General features: G+C 51.6%; 1 protein-coding gene across 1 annotated transcript; it reads left to right on the plus strand.

Annotated features, from left to right (window-relative positions):
• The first annotated feature begins 153 nt into the window (after nt 1-153).
• Nucleotides 154-3,323, plus strand: LOC142924131 (uncharacterized). Its single transcript, XM_076065776.1, has 4 exons — nt 154-378; nt 786-1,404; nt 1,552-2,267; nt 2,572-3,323. Exons 1-4 carry the CDS (start codon nt 230-232, stop codon nt 2,918-2,920), a joined length of 1,833 nt encoding a protein of 610 aa, XP_075921891.1. The 5' UTR covers nt 154-229; the 3' UTR covers nt 2,921-3,323.
• The last annotated feature ends 17,995 nt before the right edge of the window (nt 3,324-21,318 follow it).

Genomic DNA, 21,318 nt, shown 5'->3' on the forward strand with positions numbered 1-21,318 from the left:
GTGGAGGTGGTGTGGTGGTGAGGTGGTGGTGAGGTGGTAGTGTTGTAGGGGTAGCGGTGTGGTGGTGAGTGGGTGGGTAGGTGGGTGGGTGGTTGGTGACACTGTGCGTGCCTCTCTCTGTGTGTCTCTCTTTCCATCTCTCTGTCTGTGTATGTCTCTCTCTCTGTCTCTCTTCCTCTTTCTTTGTCTCTCTGTGTATCTCTCTGTCTCTATCTCCCTCTCTGTGTGTATGTATATCTCTCTCTGTCTCTGTCCTACAGACGAGGCCGGACAGCCTCACTGCCCGGCCAGGAAACGACTCCCGGCAAGTGTCCCCCTGCATTTGGTGCTGCGGAGATGTGGAGCTCAGCTTGTGGCCTTCATTAGCAGCTGCCTGCAGTAAGAACACAGACACATACCGCCCGTGTAGCCTCAAGCCGACTGTAGGGGCAAGTGCTGTTAGTAGTAGCGAGTAGCAGCACCGCCTATGAAGGCCTCCGGCACTGTGGCACACACAGAGGAGGTGGGTGGCTAGCACCACCACGTCCGGCCACCTTTGTCTCCCCAGTGGCGATGTTTACACTAGGTACTCATTTGAGGCTGAGTCGACCTAGGGGAGGCCTAGGACCAGTTCAGATAATATAATCGCTGTCACTGGTGTTGGCCGTGTGCAGGAATCTAACTCGGGTTTCTGCCGGGTTCATAACACCACCGCTGTCCATTACACACACACACGTACACACACACGTACAGATGGGAACGTCAAATCCTCACCTCCCCTGTCTCCATCCCCCCCGCCCCCCCAGGTGGGATCCAGAACTCCGCATGACACCAGAGCAGGCGCTGAGTCACGGCTGGCTCCAGAACGAGACCACCACCATCGAGGCCACCCCCACCACCATCGAGGCCACCCCCACCACCATCGAGTCCACCCCCACCACCATCGAGGCCACTCCCACCACCATCGAGGCCACCCCAACCACCATGGAGGCCACCCCAACCACCATGGAGGCCACCCCCACTACCATGGAGGCCACCCCCACTACCATTGAGGCCACCCCCACCACCATGGAGGCCACCCCCACCACCATGGAGGCCACCCCAACCACCATGGAGGCCACCCCCACTACCATTGAGGCCACCCCCACTACCATTGAGGCCACCCCAACCACCATGGAGGCCACCCCCACCACCATGGAGGCCACCCCAACCACCATGGAGGCCACCCCCACCACCATGGAGGCCACCCCCACCACCATCGAGGCCACCCCCACCACCATCGAGGCCACCTCCACCACCATGGAGGCCACCCCCACCACCATGGAGGCCACCACCATCGAGGCCACCCCCACCACCATCGAGGCCACCCCCACCACCATCGAGGCCACCCCCACCACCATCGAGGCCACCCCCACCACCATCGAGGTTAGCCCCACCACCATCGAGGCCACCCCCACCACCATCGAGGTCACCCCCACCACCATCGAGGCCACCCCCACCACCATCGAGGCCACCCCCACCACCATCGAGGCCACCCCCACCACCATCGAGGCCACCCCCACCACCATCGAGGCCACCCCCACCACCATCGAGGCCACCCCCACCACCATCGAGGCCACCCCCACCACCATCGAGGCCACCCCCACCACCATCGAGGCCACCCCCACCACCATCGAGGCCACCCCCACCACCATCGAGGCCACCCCCATCACCATCGAGGCCACCCCCACCACCATCGAGGCCACCCACACCACCATCGAGGCCACCCCCACCACCATCGAGGCCACCCCCACCACCATCGAGGCCACCCCCACCACCATCGAGGCCACCCCCACCACCATCGAGGCCACCCCCACCACCGTCGAGGCCACCCCCACCACCGTCGAGGCCACCCCCACCACCGTCGAGGCCACCCCCACCACCGTCGAGGCCACCCCCACCACCGTCGAGGCCACCCCCACCACCATCGAGGCCACCCCCATTACCAGCGAGGCCACAACCGCCACCAGCGAGGCCACAACCGCCACCAGCGAGGCCACAACCGCCTCCAGCGAGGCCACCCCCACCACCATCGAGGCCACCCCCACCACCAGCGAGGCCACCCCCATCACCAGCGAGGCCACCCCCATCACCAGCGAGGCCACAACCGCCACCAGCGAGGCCACAACCGCCACCAGCGAGGCCACAACCGCCACCAGCGAGGCCACCCCCACCACCAGCGAGGCCACCCCCACCACCATCGAGGCCACCACCATCACCAGCGAGGCCTTTGGAGCTGCGGATCTACGGTGAGACTCCCTCTGTATGCTCAGTGCAGGGTCTCTGAGTATGGGTCGTTGTGAGTCTGTATGGGTCTCTATGAGTATGGGTCTCGATGCATCTATATGAATTTAGTATTTGGGCTGCCGCTATGAATCCCCACGTGACGATGATGATGATGATGACATCAGCCACTTGGTTGAGCTGCTTTCATTTGTGATGGCCAGGTCCACTTCTGGCCGTGGGGACCGATCGCGACCTCTGGCTGTAGTACCAGCATGACGATGATTATGATGATGCGCTGCTGTGGTGCTGCTGCCTCTCTCTCCACAGAGCTGAGTCGGAGAAAAAGCCCCCATCATCATCATCCTTGTCATCATCGCTGGATGAGGATGAGACAGAGGAGGTGGAGGAGGAGGAGAACGAGGATCAGACGGAGGAGGAGGATGAGACAGAGGAAGAGGAGAAGATGGAAGTGGAGGAGAAGACAGAAGACGAGGAGCAGATGGAAGTGGATGAGAAGACAGCAGAGGATGAGCAGATGGAAGAGGAGGAGGAGGTGCAACAGCAGCAGGAGAAGAAGAAGAAAAAGAAGCAAAGGGGTCTGGCCCATATGGGCAGGGCACTCTCCTCGATCTTCCGCCGCCTGCTGCTGTGTGGTGGGCAGCCCACGGCAGAGTAGCGGGGGGGTGGTGGTGGTGGTGGAGTCGGTGCCAACCACCACCACCACCACGAGCAGCAGCACCGCACCACCCACCCACACACACAGTCACCCCACACACACCCAGCCACCCACACTCACTCACCCCACACACACACACCCACTCACCACACTCACTATCGTGGAGACCAGTTGTGGAAGACGACTGAAGAGCGGCCGCCAGACATGGACTGGACACAGCCACTCACTGCACTCACCACACGCTCACCCCACCACACACTCACCAGTAGCTTACCCAGGGCCCCCCTTATCTCAGGCTACAACCCTAACACGTGGTGTGTGTTATAATAGCATTGTACGTGTGTAGTTTTGTATATTATTATTGTAAATATGATTGTTATAATTATATATGAAGTCACCAGTATGTGAAAAACGTTGCAGACGATTTTTTTCGTGGGGTTTGGTGCCTTCGATCGTCAGTGCCGTGTGGGGGTCTGGGTTCATAATGTCCAGGAAGGGTGGGGTTATAATGGCCAGGTAGGGTGGGGTCATAATGCCCAGCCAGGGTGGGTTCATAATAGCCAGGTAGAGTGGGGTTATAATGGTCAGGTAAGGTGGGTTATAATGGTCAGGAAGGGTGGGTTCATAATGCCCAGCTAGGGTGGGCATAATGGCGGTTGGGCGCCTTCCCCACGTAAAATGGCGGTTGTGCGGCTTCCCCACAGAAGATGGTGGTTGGGCAAAGTCCCTACGTAAGATGGCGGTTGGCCATCTTCCCAACGTAAATGGCGGTTGGGCACCTTCCCCACGCACAATGGCGGTTTGCCGTCTTCCTTACCTAAGAGGGCGTTTGTGCGCCTTTCCTACGTAAGATGGCGGTTGTACGCCTTCCACGTGAAATAATGGTGGGTGGCCGCCTGGTGGTTGGGCGCCTTCCCCACACAAGATGGCGGCTTAGCACCGTATATACGCTAGAAATGGCTAGATGGTGTTTGAGGGCTGATGCCCCCCTCCTCCTCTCCCCTTTGGACCTCCTCTCCTTCATGCCGGGCTGCCGCCGATCAAGTCATCGGCCTCCCCGCACCAGCATCCTCTCTGTGGGACATGGCTCGTTGCTGGCTCTCCACCGCCTCACGTTATTCTGCCTCCCACCCCCCACGTAAACCACCACTCACGCTGCGGGGGCTGCGGGCGCGCGCACAACCGGACCTGCTGCCCACCACGTGCACGCGCTAAAAATAGCGCGGCTGCTGCGCGAGCGCTGGCGCAGGTAATGAGTTAGTGCGCAGCGCAGCCTTACTTGCACACACGCCAGAATTACGCACCACGCCGAACCCTTAATGCGATCGCCGCCACGTAAACCCCCTGCGTAAAACGCGCTCGGTAAATACGCACGCGACCGCAAACACCGGGTGGGTGTGAGAATGAGTGTTGAGTGTGTGTGAGGATGAGTGGCGGGTGGGTGAGCGGGCGTGAGAGTGGGTGGGTGTGAGAATGAGTGATGAGTGTTTGGTGGCTGGGTGTGAGAGTGAGTGGTGAGTGTTTGGTGGCTGGGTGTGAGTGGTGAGTGAGTGGTGAGCGAGTAGGCGGACGTGAGAGTGGGTGGGTGTGAGAGTGAGTGGTGGGTGGGTTGTGAGAGTGAGTGGTGGGTGGGCGTGAGAGTGAGTGGGTGGGTGGGAGAGTGTTAGAGAGTGGTGGGTGGGTGTGGGTGAGTGTGAGGGTTAGTGGGTGGCATGAGAGTCGTGAATTCGTGGTGAGTGGGTGTGAGTGAGTGAGTGGGCGGGTGTGCGTGAGTGATTCGTGAGAGTGGTGGGTGGGCGTGAGAGTGAATGGTGGGTGGGTCGGTGTGAGTGGTGTGTGTGAGAGTGGGTATATGCGTGTGAGAGTGAGTGGTGGGTGGGTGTGAGTGTGAGTGGTGGGTGGGTGGGTGGGCGAGTCAGTGGGTGGGTAGGCAGGCGTGAGAGTGATTGGTGAGTGGGTGTTGAGCAGATTACAACAACAAAACAAAACCAAAAGGAGTGCAAAGTGTAAGGAAGTCACACAAAAAAATAAAGCATATAAATACAAATTGTATAAATCAAATCCTGTCAGTTTTTCAATACTCAAAGCAAGCTTGGGCAAGGCAAAAAAAACTGAATAAAAAAACTGCCCCAGACCACACCAAGACAACACAAAGTCCATCAATAAAATTGCACATTAAAATTTCACTTCCATTCCTTTGGGTTTGGCAATGGAAGCCTCACACACACGCTGTGCAACAAGTGTTGGATGGACATCCCCGCCAGTGTTGGAAATGTAATCTTCAAATCACTCAATTCGGATCACACAGCAGCAGTAGCAGTAAATTTGTTCTGTACTGCAAACAACTTGGCAGGACCCTCTGAAAAAGAGTCTTGAGACTGAGTGAGGCTCGTGCTGGCTAAATAAGCGTAGTCGTAGTAATAAAAAGAAATCGATACTAAACACACATACAGGAGCAGAGTCGTTCCCCAGGTACGGTGTATGGGGGCGACTACACCGGGCCCCATGCTTTTGGGGGCCCTGCGCTTCGGTGTCACAGTGTCAGACATTACTTCCGTTTAACACGTAGGCTATCGCACCGGAATATCTCACAAGTAATGCCATCACATGCATCATTCTAATTAAGACCGAAAGAGGATTTATCCGCGATTCGAAGGCCCACATGTTGTGATTAGCCCCAGGCCCCGCACGCCCCTATAGACTTCCTTGACCACGAGACAAGCAGGTAGTGGCTTACCGTGGCTCAGCAGCTCCAGAGCTCTTCACACTGCCAGCAGCAGCAGCAGTGGTGGTGGTGGCTTTGCTGGTGGTGGTGCTGGTGGACACGGTCCCGAGCCAGCTATGAGCCAGCACCTGCGCTGGCGTCATGCGACAATTCGGATCCCATCTGTTGAGATACACATGGGGGACACACGCAGCCACGTGGTTAGAGAGTCATGGTGAGAGCTTTGATGTTCCTTCCCTTCTCCCAAGAGGTCCAGGAACGCACAGCAGCAGGGGAAGCAGCAGTAGCAGTGGCAGTCCTCTGATGCCCAGCAGCGTCTTGCACAGACCTCCCACTCCTCCACAGAGGGCTAACTTCACGCCGGTGGTACCGCTTATTGGCAGGTCCACTCGGCTCCACATCTTCCTGGTGATTGGTGGAGAGCAGTCGCGATCACATGGAGGGGAGCAAACTTCGTGGGGAGGTGGTGGGAGTAGTAGGTGGTTCTTACAGCAGCCAGGAGCTGATGAATTCGACAAACTCCGGGTCATCGCTTTTGAGCACCCTGTGAAGTGGGAAGCACCCCGGTACCCTTTTCTTGCCTGGGCAGAACATCTTCCCCCGATGGTCTGCAGGAGCCATGCACAGCGGGAGAGACCAAGTCACCAACCACCACGTCACCCACCTACCCACTTACTGACCGATCCATCAACCCACGCATTCACATTACCCACCCACCCATCCACTCTTCCACCTTCCCAATCACCTATCCGCCTATCCACACACCGACCCACCCACTCACCAACCTATTCGCCTACTCACCCACATAACCACCCACTTTCCCACATACTAATTTACCCACCCACACACCCAAATAATTTAAAATACAAAGAGGTTCCCTCCAAAAAAATATAACAGCCCGAGGCCACTCCCTAAAACAGATTCCGGTCCGTCACTCGCCCCACCCTTCAACTCACCAAAGAACTGCGTTCTGTTGGGAGCTGCATCCACCATGTACCTTGGAGGCATCCCCAGAATCTGCACACGGTTTATATGAAGACAAAGGTCACCCGTATAGCTTTGGCACACTGTATGGAGCAAGTGCTGTTAGTATTGAATAGCAAAAGCAGCAACACACAAAGACAGGGGTGGCGGGCCACGTTGACCAAGGTACTTCACACACTCCACCAGGTACTCAGTTGAGACTGACTCGAACTAGGGGAGGCCCAGGACCACTTCAGATCATCGTCACTGGTGTTGGCCATGAGCTGGACTCGAACTCAGTTTCTAGCACAGCAGGCTAACCGCTACACTACCGCTCCCCCACACATACAAGATGCACACGTGTACACACAACCACACGCAACATACGACGGCCATTATTCAGAGATCACAAAGTGGCCACCCACCCTCCTGCCCCCCCCCGCCCCCCCATGGCCCACGACTCCAAGGAAAGAGAGGGGGATCACGTGGCTGTCGGACCAGAAAAATTCCCTGCCCGTCGCCAACTCCGCCACCGTGCAGCCCAGTGCCCACATATCCTTTCCACAGGCCAAGCTATAGCCCTGCAACAGTTTCCGAGCCAAGTATTCCAGGGTCCCATGAACATCCATAGCTGCACAATGATCACAAGAACAACATACATATGTGCATGTATACACTGTCTTAAACAGCATCAGCATCACACACATAAACAGTCACAAGTACAGACACTCAGATACACAGAGACACTCAGACAGACACTTAGAGACGAATACTTGCACACAGCCACAGAGACTGTGGTGCCGCCGCAGCGGAGCCGCTCCATCGGGGCCGTGCCCACCGCCGTGACACCGCCACCGGGGAGTGACAGCGCCGACGCGGCGCGCCTCTCGCCACCCCTTCCCCCCCCGCCCCACATGAATGCACGCATACCCCACGTAGAGCCGGGAGGGAAGGTCACCTGGCCGACAGGTTTTTATCCAGAAGCCCCTAATGGGATCAAGTTTCATGGTTTCCTGCGGGCGGGCAATTGGGCGATCTACCCCCGAGGCTGACATGCACCGCAGCGCCGTGACCTGATATTAAAGTTACGTGGTCACGGCAGAGGCCGTTGAGCCACCGTGAGTGAAACCGCACACACACAAGCACGAGTATGGATCGGAATGCCTTTGTTAGGATTAGGGATCTAGATAACAAAGGGACAAGAATAGCCAGGCCTCTGAATGGACAGGGCCGCACGGGTGCGGAAGCATCTGAATGCCTTTTGTTATAAAGTTGAGATTACGGATCCAAATAACAACGGGACAGGAGCATTCCGACATCTGAATGGACAGGGCGGCACGAGGTGTGGGAACAGCGCAACGCCTTTGTTATAGGCAGGATTAGGGATCTAGATAACAAAGGGACAAGAATAACCAGGCATCTGAATGGACAAAAGGGCACGGGCAAGCAAGGTCCGCGGAAATGCCTTTTGTGATAGGTAGGATAAAAGGCAGGTGATTGAGACAGTAGGAGAGTTCTTCTTCAAGAGATCGAGAGCAGCGAGGTGTTAGGGTCAGCCGTTCGAGACGTCCGTGTGACGAGCTTCAATGCAGCCAGGCTCAACCCTCTATGGAGACGACCCACAGCATCGCCCTTCTACAGCTTCCAGCGCAGCAGAGTGGACGTAGGCATAAGTCAGTGAGCGGTGAGTTTGAGCTATTTAATCGAGGGTAGAGAGCGGAACGATAGGCAGGATAAATTGAGCCTAGGAGCCCAGGGGGAATAGGCTGGCATCCACTGACTCACACAATCACGCGTAGTTTAACGGGTTACTCGCGGTAAATAAAATAGCTAGCAGGGGGATCAGCTGTGTCGTGTGGTCTTTGGGAGTGTGAAGAGGAGGGTAGAGCATGCTTGGTGTTCGCGTGCATGCGCGGTTGTTTACCATGAGGCGGAGCGTTCAGCGTGCGCGTGCCTACGCGACTGTTTACGGTGGTGTTTAGCGCTCGCGTACCTGTGCGATTGTTTACAGTAGTGCTTAGCACTCACGTCCCTGTGTGACTGTGTTGCGGTCGCGTGCCTGCGCGATTGTTTATAGCGAGGTAGCGAGCTAGGCGCCTGGCGTGCGCGTTTTTGCGCGGCTGTTTAAACGACCCTTTAAATCGGAGCGAAGTGACCCCCTCCAATCAGCAGCCCGCGCACGGCAGACGCCCCTGGCCTCCCACCCCCGACCCCCCACTCCCTCGCGTGGGATTGGTGCACGGGGCTCGGCAGGTAGCAGCGTCGTGTTTGTTATTGCCTGAGCGCGTAGAGCGTGTGTGTGAGGGAATCACGCGTCGGCACACCGTACCTGTTTGTTCACGTGCGGGACGGGGTTTTACTTTGCGAGCGCGCTCACCGCGGCACGCCGCCACTGAACAACATAGCGCGTTGTAAGCGTAGAGCAGGCGGCCCCACTAATTGAGCCATGCCTACGCGGTTGGCAACAAAGTCAGGGGCCCCGGGGGGTGAGGAGGTGGAGGTCGCTAACCCGAACCCCACAGAACAACCGGGGGGTAGTGGTATGAATGGAACGGGGGAGTCGGGGGGCAACGGCCCCGACAATTCGGTGATGGCAGGGGACGGTAGCCCCCACAGTTTGGCGTCAGAAGCGGTACGAACCCCCGCGTGACCCCACGTAAAAATAAGGCATATATTTACCGGCCAGGGGACCCCGTCATGGAAGGTATTTGCCCACAACGTTTAAGGGGCTAAAAAAAATAATGGGTGGATAGACGCACAGGCGTTAGAGCAACTAACCATACACTTAGATGGACGGGCGGCTGACTTCATAAAAGCCCTACCCGCGAGCACACAAACCCAGCTAGCAGAGCTAATGCGCCAACTTGACTTGGGTTCGGCGTGAGTAATGAGGAGGAGGCAAAGATCGCCTTAGAGGCACGCCGCCGCCAACCCAACGAGGATTTGTGTGACTATGTCGAGGACGTGCGTACGCTAACGCAGCTTGCACGCCCAGGGTACACGGCGGAGGCAGTTGAGGACCTCGCCTCCGAGAAAATCCTACGATACTTGACTCGTACCTCATGGTGGCACCCCGATCTAAGCTGCACCCGCCTTTCCTTTAACGCCCTTGTTGAGCGCGCGCGTAAGTGTGAAAGACTTTCCAGCCAACGCGCGCAGCTCCGGGGCCCGGGACGAGAGCGAGCCATCGCGAGCCTGGGCCAAGAGGAAGAGGAAGAGGAGGAGGAAGAGGGACTCACCCGCACGATAAAGGGTCGAGCAAGAGAGTCTACGGGGCCCCGCGAGACAACCCCGGGCTGGGTAGTGGGGATACAGACGGGTATAAAAGATATACGGGACGAAGCGAACAAAAATGTAAAGACCATTCAATCCGAAATGGGTGAGCTATGCCCCACAGTGGGGGGACTGGCCGGACGGGTGACCCAGTTAGCAGCCGACCTTGGGCAGCTACGTACGGGAAGGGGGAGAGGGGGTGGACAGGGGACCTCCTACGGAACAGCCCCCCAGGCATGTTACCTGTGCGACCACCGGGGACATCTAGTGAGAGACTGTCCTCAGATCGCCCGCGCTAGAAACGCGCCAGGGTTAAACGCCAACGCCCCCTAGAGAGTGGACCACCTAGGGGTGCAATCAATGAGGTCCCGAAACAAAACGACGATAATATTAATGGTGAGCGAGTGACCCCCACGCAGATTCCGACCCCAACACCCAAGGATGCGGTGAGGACGGGCGACTGGCTACGGGATCTGGTGGCAGGAATCACGGGGGCCACATCGCTGGTGGAAAGACAGGTGAACGGGCAGCGCACCCGAATCCTATTGGACACGGGAGCCATAGCCTCACTCGTGAGCGCCGCACACTGCAGCGTGCTCGGGGTTCACGTGAGCCGCCTGCAGGCCCCGGATCGCACGCTGCACACAGCGAGCGGAGCCGGGATGGGGTTGCTGGGAAGGATCTCCCTCGAGGTCCGTCTCGGACACCAGGTGTGCAGCCAGGAATTCTACGTCTCGAGTGTGTTATGCCACGAGTGTATTGCAGGTACGGACCTCCTGGAAAAGCTGGGGCTCAACGTGCAGCCCCGCCAGCGATGCGCCACCGTGGAGGGCAGCGGGGAGCGGATCCCGTTCCTGGGACCCAAGCCGAATCGCCCTCGCTTCACACCCATAGCCGCTATGCTGGTGTCGGCCGTCACCATCGGGCCGCTCGCCGAAATGCTGGTGCGAGTGGCATGTTCTCTCCGTGGTCACTTGGATTTTTCTGTGGGTCCACTGGTTTTCCCCTCCACATTTAAAATCAACATGCTACTTTGTTAAGCTTTAATTTGTGGCCAGGTCACTTTAAAAATATTATGAAAGTTTGTTAAGTTAGTTAACCACGTTATAGGCGGGTGGGGGGGGGGGGCGGCGGCAGCAGCACACAGTACATACTTCAGCTTCAGAACGATACAGCGGTGTTCTCTGAAATAAAATCTGTTCAGGACTTTTATGATGTTGAAATCTTCATCACTGCCCTCGCCCTGAAGTTCCAGAGCTATCTGCAGCTTGTTGTATATGTGGGTGTGTGAAAATTGATGAAAAATAATTAAAATTAAATGAAATTCGAAATTTGCATAATTAATCCGAAATTATGCTAATTCGTGTAATTATGCGTGTAACTATGCTAATTAGAGAGGTAATCGTATTCATTTATACGAGTGGGTGTGGTTGTGTTAATGATAGCCTTTATGATAATCAGGCCCCGCCTCGTTGACGAGGTGGGGTTATCAATCAGGATAACGCAATCAATCGTGTGCAGTTACGCTAGTGTCAATTCGGCCTCGTTGTCTAACTTCGTATTATTGATCAGTATAATACAATGATTCTCGCTTTAACACTCCCCGAGTGTTCATATTTTAGGTCCCAAGTTCATATCATTCGCTTTAAAGTTTAATGAGTGTGGATTGGTGTGTTTATAGTTTAGGTTCCCGAGTTCATATCTCGTCGCAGGATACAGATCTTATGCAAAAATTTCAGGAAAGAATCACACGACCACTTCTGTATTAATCAATTTATTTTCTAATTAAACCTTAACTATAATATGTATGTGAACTCTCAATCTCGGAACTTCAACACGGTATCCACACGGTATCAAGACAGTATCATCAACGACTGTACGATTTCACTTTGATAACACATGGACCCCGCATAAAGCGATGGTTGTTAGAGAAGGAGAGAGTTATTAGAACATGCAAATGCTATCTAAACAAAAACCGTAACTTATAATGAATGATTATACTAGAATTATTCCCGCAGTATCGCACTCGTTATTGATCATCGATCATATGCAACCCTTATCACGTTGTTAGCACACTGGGTCTCAGAACAGGTGATTATTCTGTAGAGTACGCGAGTACGTGCGGCGATTACGAATGAAAGGTACTTTAAAGATTATACGACGATAAGAAAAACAATAAAACAGTTATTATTCTTAAAGGCACAAATCTCAACAGATACATCGGCAGATTATCTGACTACATAATGGCTTGGAGTAAGGGCATGCGATGGGGTGCTCCTTTCTCCTGAGGACCTCACCTGATACCAAGTTTTAATTAATTGTGGACCAGATCGCCTGATGAGGATCTGGTGGGACACACCCTTCCCCACAAGAGCGTGGCTCTACGGGAGAAGGTGTCAAAAGTAAATTCGTATTGATGGATCTGTTGAATATTTATGCGATTAAGAGTACAGCCCACTAAATAGTAAAGAGGACAACTATGGATACGCTTATAACGACATATGTATGAACACTCGGTCTCGTTGTGACGCCTTCACGGCCACTGATGACCGATAGACTTGAGTGTTGGCTTCTGGTTTAAGGACCCGTGTATGTTTGAGTGACATGAATTGTTTGAATAGTCAGTGTTCGGGGTCGAACTTGTGTCAAACAGACGCCTGCTTGTCGTGTGGTGAGGGGGCGGTGCGCGTCATACGTATCAGTCGATTCGGCGGTCACCGTGTTGAACGGATTCAGATGTCGTCGATACGCTGCTGCAGGTCAGGACGCGGTCGGTAGATGGCGCCACAGCTCGCTCGCAGCGTGCACGGTGGTTGAGTGTTGACTCGGGGTGCGCACTCGGCTGGCGATGCACGGTGTGCACGCAGCCTCGTCGCCAAACAGCGAGCCTCACCACCCCGGCGGCAGCAGAGACCTCCGCGTCGGCAGAGGCTGACCCACGCAGGGGCGAGTTGAGCTGTCAAGCGGGTCTTGCCCGCGTGCAGATGAGATGGGGAGCCGCTCCGATGAGTCGAACCCCCGATGGCCGGCTCCGGTGAGCCGATCGAACTCAGCTGAGTTCCGATGAACTGCGGACGAGTCGAGCCGACCCGCTGGTCGCAGCTCGCTCCTGAGTCGACCCCCCGGTCGAACTGAGGTTTCAATGTTCAGGATCCTTTTTTATGCCCAAAAATCCCTTCACTCGGATCCTGCCCACAAGGCGGGGTTTCTTTCGATTTTTGCTGTGTCAGGATTTGTCCGTATGTATCTGTGTCCGTGTGTGTCCGTACGTGTGTCAGTGTGTGTCCTTGTGCATCACCCACGGTATATTCCGTTGTCATACTCCTACCATAAAACCCACAAGTAAAACAATCAAATGTTATAAATTGTCTCGAAGGCGCCTCTCTGTCTGGGTGCACAACCTGGAGGGAGGGGCGATATTCCCTCCGACTTTCACCGACGCACAATGAAATGGTTAAAACGTTTTAAGTTAACATTTCATTTCATCAGAGTTCCACAGTTATGATTCTGTATTAATCCAAGGTCTGGGTTAGCTTCCCGTTGTGGTGTTTGACTCGTGTTTCCCCGAGCGTATACATACTCCTACCCCGCGCTGCAGGGATACAAAGACGGCCGGGATTTCCCTTTCTTTCCCACCTTGGGTTTAACACTGCCCAAGTCATTATGTAGTTCATGTTTTGTGTAAGCCTCGGTGAATGGTGCCAACACGAATGTTAAGTAGGAAATAATGCACTGATTTTTATCAGCCTGTTATTTTCGCTGAAATGCGTTGACACTCTAAGGTCCCGCCCTTATTCTCTTTTCAGTCTCTCTACACTCTTTGGCCCTCACTCTCTCTAGCGTGTGGTGACCGCTGTTTTCGCTGACGCCGCCAATTCAAGGCCTCATTAATTTCCGTCACTCCGTGTAGGTGAGGGCGAGTTAACCCTGAAGTCAGTTCTGGTTTTCGTCTGCCTCTCAGCCCTTGGTCTGTGACCTCTGACCCCGGGATTTATCTAATTCGATGGCCTGTCTAGCCCCGGCTTGCTGTTGTTAGGTTGGTTGGTTGTTCCTGGCTTTTTGCCGACGTTTGCAGTTTGCTGCGCTTATTTTCCTTTCTTCTCCAACCTTATATCTACTCTGCTCATTATTCGCTCATGTCTGGGTTAGAACATGCATGTTGACTTCGGAAAACCTGATTGTTATAGGCTTTGGGTCCAGTCGTATAAAAATTATTAAAATATGACAATAGATTTAATGTTAAACCAATAGACGGTTGATGGTTACATTGATGTAGCTATTGGCAGGGTTCAATTGAAGTTGGTGTGAAGATCAATAACTTTAGCCTACCCTGTCGTTGAATTCCGATTTTAAGTTACTTTAATAGTAATGTAGAACCAATCAGCTTTTTGACTGAACTATATCTAGGCTAACGCAAACTCCCAGTGACCCTGGCTTGGTGTGTTTACGTCAGCCCCTGGCAATTCGCTGTGCTCTGCTCTCTATCTGCTCCCTCTGACCCTGGGAGGGCTCTTAATGTCAAAATCGTGTTAGTGGGTCATGGTAAAGATAACCTCCACATGCCATGCGGAGGCCTGGTTTGGTGTTTTTATTCATTATTATTAAAAAAAACAATAGAAACATGTATCTATATGTATCGGAAAATTACTTGTTAACATTTAGATGGAAAAGGGGCCTAGATACAACAAGCTCCATCTTGGGAATGTTTCCTGCTTAGAGCTGCACAAAGGAAATCGCAAAAAGTGAGGAGCCTACACATGTTTCAGGAATATCCAGAGATAAATCATGTTCATAATGAAATAATTAAATATCATTTCACCAGGTCTAATAGCACCGTGAGTTCCAGTAGTACACTTCACTCTCATTGGTGAGGAGCTACCACAGAAGAAGCAGGAGCCGACGTAGGGCGCCCAATAGGATTTGAAGATATTCAAATCGGATTGGTCATTTGAGAAATCTAAATGCAATCGCATGTTAACATTTGTTTTCGCTTTAACATGGCTCTTCCATTAGGACACACTTTTCGCACAACGCGGAATGTGCCCGCAATAACACGAACGCGCCCATTGCAACACAGAACGCTTCTCGTTTTAAAACGAAACGCACTTGTTATAATGTGGAACACGCCTGTTAAAGCGCGGAACCTGCCCGTTATAACGCGATTTTTGAGGAGCCGACAACGAACTACTTTCTTGAGCTACAATGATACATTACTCGCAATGATAAAGTAACGTGACGGCATACCCTCAGTTATTGGTCTCGCCATCTTAAATTGTATGTGTACATTGTATCTCGCCAAACATTATTATTATATTATTTATGAGGAAATTATTTTCGCTCAATACTTTTTTGTTGAACGCGGAACTTTTCAGTAATGTATCTATAGCATTAAATGAGGAACTACCGTAATGTGCAGGTAATCTTTCAGCAATGGGATGTTTTGCCCCAATACCAGTTTACACTGTCTTTGTGTATTTTAAGCTTTAGGGAGGAAAAAGTATGAAAACACAGAAGGAACTGATGCAGAACAGAGGTAGAACATGCAAACTCCATACAAGACGGCACCTGAATCAGGAGTCGAACTCAGGCCCCCCTCCTCGCTGCGAGGCATGAGTGTCACCACTGCATTGCACGGCCGCCCGTGGAAACGGACTTAACACAAACGTCGGCCTCAAAGGGTGTTCCTTTTGTGATAAAGGCACTGGATCACCTGGCCTTGACCTCCAATCGTTTTCAGCACGTCATGTGCAGTATTGCAGGGGATTCTGAAGTGCGTTGGTGTGTGCGTGTGTGATAGCCCTGGTTGGTACTTCAGGTGCAATAATAAGAGGCCACAAGCCCTGCTACCGATGGGCCCTGTGACCACGCCCACAGCCGGTGTTTTGTGGCAAGCTTCACCAGAGTGGAATTTTGTCCGTAGTCGTCATATCTATCATTGTTGACACCCTCGGATTTGTAGTAGAGTGCAAAGTACCACACTTGCTGCATGGCTGCAAGTTCCCGCTTCTCACAGTTGGTTAAGTGAGGGCCAAAGAGAGCCAGGATTTGTGCAGACATGAGAATAACAGCTGTTTGATCCAAAATTGAAGCAATTTGTAGGCAAAATATTTCAGGATTGGGATGTTTTGGCCAATACCAGTTATGTCTGTATATATGTTGAACTTCTTTTGCACCGTACATAGCCAATTGTGCTAAATGGATATGTGGGGAAAGGACAATAATCCTAATATCGGAAGTGCATCTGAAAGCGTGATGTCCTAAGGCAAGAGCACAGATAATGATCCCCATACAACATGGCCACCATGATGCAGTCCCTCATGCAACATGGTTAACATTAAGTCCCCCATGCAACTTGGCCACTGTGACTTCCCCATGTAACATGGCCATCGTGATGTTCCACCATTCACCATGGCCCTCTGTGATATCCCACATGACTGTTCTTACCTTGCTGCAATTTGATGCAGATGGAGGCGGTGCCCTCTGAGGACAGCGCACTCCACGTGGTGCAAGATTCACCCTTACTCCTCGCCTCTCCAGCTCGGCTAATCTACACACACACAAAGACAAAGGTCCACCACATAGGCTTTAGCAATATGTTGGGGAAAGTGCAGGAGGCTGGCACTGAGCCAGGATCTCTGAGATCCTGGGCTCGACTTCCAGGATGGTTCTTCCGAGATTTCGTCAGTTCTCAGCGTTGGGATATTTGGCCAATATCAGATGTCACACTTGGATTTACAATGAGACACGTGTGGATTTAGAGGACACACGCAGGTTATTGGATCCTTCAAACTGTTAAGAGGAGTGGGGCTGGGCCAGGACGTGCCACGGCCAGGAGGAACAACGATGGCCAATGGTTAAGAACAATAACGGAGATGCAGCCAAGTATCGGAACACGCCTGAGAGGACAGCTGCCAGAAAAATGGAGCGACGAAATCAGTGCTTGGTGGATTATTACATCACAGGATTGTGCGGGGTAGCAGGGTCTCAGGGATGGAGGCCCTCATTCAGTGGTGGATAAATAAAAGTACTGTAGAACATTCACGTGTAGACAGGCAGGTACACAGACAGGATCTCGGGGAGATGCTCTTATAGATGCACACACACTCTGGCGGGCAAGCAAATGCACACTCAGGTATATGGATAGATGACAGGTAGGTAAACGGAAAGTGGAGAGCACACGTCCATCCATAATTCACCACACGAGTGGAGGAGCCACACGTACCTCCATTGTGGCAACTTGCAGAGCAGGTTGCCACAATGCGGAGCAGGAGACGAAGGCGAGGATCACACAGAGTCGAGGGGGCGTGACAGCACCGCGTCTCAACACGAGTCAAGTCACAACGCGGATTCACATTCACACCATGAACCTACATCATCAACACAGACTCACATCATCACCACTTACCCAAAACACTAAACAAAAAAACAACAACCGACATTCGCCACTAATTAGCGGGGATGTTACCATGGCGCCTGTGCTAGGCCAGGTGCACTTTGTGACCACGTGAAGTGTCGAAGGCTCGCTAACAAGACATCACAGGACAGACCCAGGGTTTCAAAGGTTGGCCAACTAAGATGACTGGTAGATACACCAGCTGCACCCCTAACGGTGCCTACTTGCTGAATTTTATCCACCCGGTGCTCCACTCATTGTGAATGTCGCTCCTCTGCCCTCAGTTTTTGTTGGAGGGCGACTGCCTCCAACTGCCCAGTAGCATCCTTCACGAGCTTCCTCTACAGATACCGATATTTACACCGCTGGTACCAGTCTTCTGCAAGTCCACTCAGCTCCACAACCTCCCGTACTTCATGAGTCCATCTACTCTACAGCCCATGTCATACCCGTTTAGCCCTCTTTATGTGGCCCAAGAAAAAACTGCTTGGGTATGCGGGCTACAAGACCCAGCCAACACAGCCTTGCCTGCCGGAGGAGCTTACTGGTGGAAATGTGTCCAGATCTTTCAAGGATCTGTGACCTCCTCATACAATCCAGCTAGGTTAAACCCAGGATGGATCGTAGGAACCACCACCAACACCACCAACAACACCACCCACAACACCACCGCTACCAACACTACCACCAACATCACTACCACCAGCAACACCAGCACCAACAACGCCACCACCAACAACGCCACCACCAACACCACCGCCAACAACATCACCATCAACACCAACACCACCACGAACACCAGTAACATCACCACCAGCTCGACGAGCAACATCAACACCACCACTATCAACACCACTAACACCACCACCAACTCGACCACCAACACCACCATTAACACCATCAACATCACCACCCACACAGAATCTTATCTGAAACCTGATTCTCACCACCATCAAGCACAGAAGAATTCCCTCATCAAAACACTACACCATAGGGCCCACTGCATTTCCGACCAACACCAACTAGCCAGTGAACTGGAACACGTACACCAGGCCCTCAAAATGAATGGGTACTCGGACCGCATTATTCGCAAAGCTGTTTCTCCAACCATGGAGAAACAATCCCTTGAGAAGCCATTTAAAACCATCAACTCTACCATACATCGCAAGAGTTACCAAAAAGATTTCTAAAAACTTAAACAAACACAAGATCCAGGTCAGATTCAAAACCGTACTAAAAATCCGTGATCTAATCCCATATGTGAAGGAGGTCATTCCTGACATGCAATATCCTGGAGTCTACAAACTGAGTTGGACCTGTGGTGGCTGTTACATTGGGGAAACGAAACTACATATCTCGGACAGTGTTCGTGAACACAAGGCAGATCTGAAACAAGGCAAAACCAATACCTCTGCCGTGGCTGACCATTGTTATAACGCTGTGGGCTCTCATGATGTTGTTTTTTCTGAGACCAAGGTACTCTGCAAACCTTCTGGCTACTATCAAAGGTTTGTTCATGAAGCCATCCAGATATATAAACATAGACATAACTTCAACCGAGAAGATGGATACAAATTGAGCAATCATTGGAAGGATGTTATTAACCAGTTAAAGCCTTAACTGGTTGTGGTTGTTTCCATCAAACCTGCTGGGTACTAGTAGATTTTTCTGAGTTACTTTCCCCACGTGTCTCACACTCAGCTTCCCACTTCTAGCCCCGCCTACTTCCCCCCCAGCCTCACTGCTTCTCCCCCTAGCGCTCATGCAGCCCCCCTTCCCCTGCTCCACCCCCCCCCCTCTCTCTCTCCCCTTGCCCTTCCCCCCTTTCTTACCTATATAACCTCTTGCCACGGCAGCTCTCTCGCCTATTTCAGCATTTTTCTTGATGTGGTTGTTCCACCTCATGAAGATTGCTTCTGTTGCGATCGAAACGTCGTGATTTATTTTATTTTATTTCTACCTACGTGACTTTACCGAAAAACCAAAGAGTATGGATTCCTGCAGTCATAAAAGTTCAAATCAAGATTGAACCACCTCTACGGAGAGGTTTTCCACACGTCTGTTAGAGCCTTTAACAGACTGTGAGACAAGAAGGCTCACATGATCGAGTCTCTCACCTTTCTGAAGAAATTCCACGACAACAAGGTAATACCGACCACATTTACACCCACATCTCCTTCTGTTACTTCTCCTAACTTTAACCGGATCTTATTCAGAGCTAGCCTTTCTCTAATCTCAGAGAGGATACGACTATTCAGTCTTGAACTTGATAATTTAGACAAATGTCTCTTACAATCACACTTAACATTGACAGATAAAATGTCCACATCTGATTGGAACCTTGTAGATAACATGACTGCTTCTGCCGCAACAGTTTTCCAAATATAAGGTTAACCTTATTCCTATATTCAATAACTTGTCAAAAAATAAACCAGATCCACACATTAAAAAGCTAGATGTTAACAAGACTGTTATCAGTCAGAGTAACAGCACAATCTCCGATAGCCAAAAAATCGGTACAAGCTCGAGGGCTGAATTTTGCTCTCACCCCCAAACACATCCCAGTGGATGATATAATTGAACAACGTAGATGTAGCCCTCAAAGGCTTGGGACACATCACAACAGACATGGTAAGATATGAAATGCCACCATCCTTAAAAATGCTAAGAACCCCATTAATAACATCAGCAAAGACGAGCGTTCTGAACTCGCCAAATTGAAAAAGAGAGAGGACATAGTCATCCTCGCAGCCGACTAGTGCAATGCTACTGTCATCATGGATAAAACCACGTACAAGAAGAAAATCCAGGACCTTCATAATGATGGCAGTTACACCAAAAACAACAAAGACCCTATCAACCACCTGGCTACAAAACCAACATAATTACCAATTCGACTTATGTAATCTAACCATTCAAGCGGCTCTCCCTAAAACGTTCTCCTACTAGACCACCCAGATTCTATGGTCTTCCAAAAGTCCATAAAGAAGGTACTCTACTTCGGCCCATCGTTTCCACTATCAACTCACCTACTTGTCCGAGACCTTGCTTCCATTCACGGGCAAGATTACCTCAGCAGTACGTAACTCAGCTCACTTGGTTTCTCTAATCAAGGGCATTTCACTATTTCCAGATGATTTGCTTGTCAGCTTTGATGTATTTTTTTTATTTAAAGCTTTCGTGACTGCAGTAATTCATATTCTTAGCTCTTTCGGTAAAGTCACATTGAAGGGAAACAATACAATAATAAAATATATATAAAACAATAAAAATTCTCACGAAGTTTCGACCATAACACCTGATGATGACCGTTTGTGTTATGGTCGAAACATCGTGAGAATTTTTATTATTTTATATATATATTTTATATATTTTTTATTATTTATTGTTTCCCTTCAACGTGACTTTACCGAAAGAGCTAAGAATAAGCTTTGATGTAGTCTGTTCACCAAGGCTCTTGTACCTGACACTTGAGCATTAATTGAAAACTTGGTCCAAGATGGACTGAATCCTGATGTACCAACTGTGGTTAGACACTGCCTTACCAACACTTTCTTCACCTGGAATGGTACTTTCTACAAACAAAATGAAGGTACCCCCATGGGTTCCCCCTCAACACCAGTGATAGCGAATGTTTTCATGGACAAAAAATTCACCATGGAAGTGGAGAAGGATGGTAAGCTACCATTCCTGGATGTTTTGTTTGAGAAGAGACCTGATGGCTCGTTGGGACACTCTGTCCACAGGAAAGCCACCCACACATTCCTATCTGAAACCTGTTTCACACCACCACTCGGCACAGAAGAATTCCCTCATCAAAACACTACACCATAGGGTCCACTGCATTTCCGACCAACACCACCTAGCCATTGAACTGGAACACGTACACCAGGCATTATTCGCAAAGCTGTTTCTCCAATCATAGAGAATCAATCCCGTTAGAAGCCAATCAAAACCATCACTTTACCATACATAACAGGTGTTACCAAAAATATTTCTAAAATCTGATACAAACACAAGATCCATGTCCGATTCAATACAGTA

The sequence above is a fragment of the Petromyzon marinus genome, chromosome 9 (genome assembly GCF_048934315.1).
Source record: "Petromyzon marinus isolate PM22_M1 ecotype Great Lakes invasive population chromosome 9, UKy_Petmar_22M1.pri1.0, whole genome shotgun sequence".
Classification (NCBI taxonomy): domain Eukaryota; kingdom Metazoa; phylum Chordata; class Hyperoartia; order Petromyzontiformes; family Petromyzontidae; genus Petromyzon; species Petromyzon marinus.

Bases quoted from the DNA above. Each gene is read 5' to 3' on its own strand.
- LOC142924131 (XM_076065776.1), top strand. From the start codon at position 230: ATGTATATCTCTCTCTGTCTCTGTCCTACAGACGAGGCCGGACAGCCT. The intron at 379-785 runs GTAAGAACACAG...CCGCCCCCCCAG, and splicing joins TTCATTAGCAGCTGCCTGCA to GTGGGATCCAGAACTCCGCA. The intron at 2,268-2,571 runs GTGAGACTCCCT...CTCTCTCCACAG, and splicing joins TTTGGAGCTGCGGATCTACG to AGCTGAGTCGGAGAAAAAGC.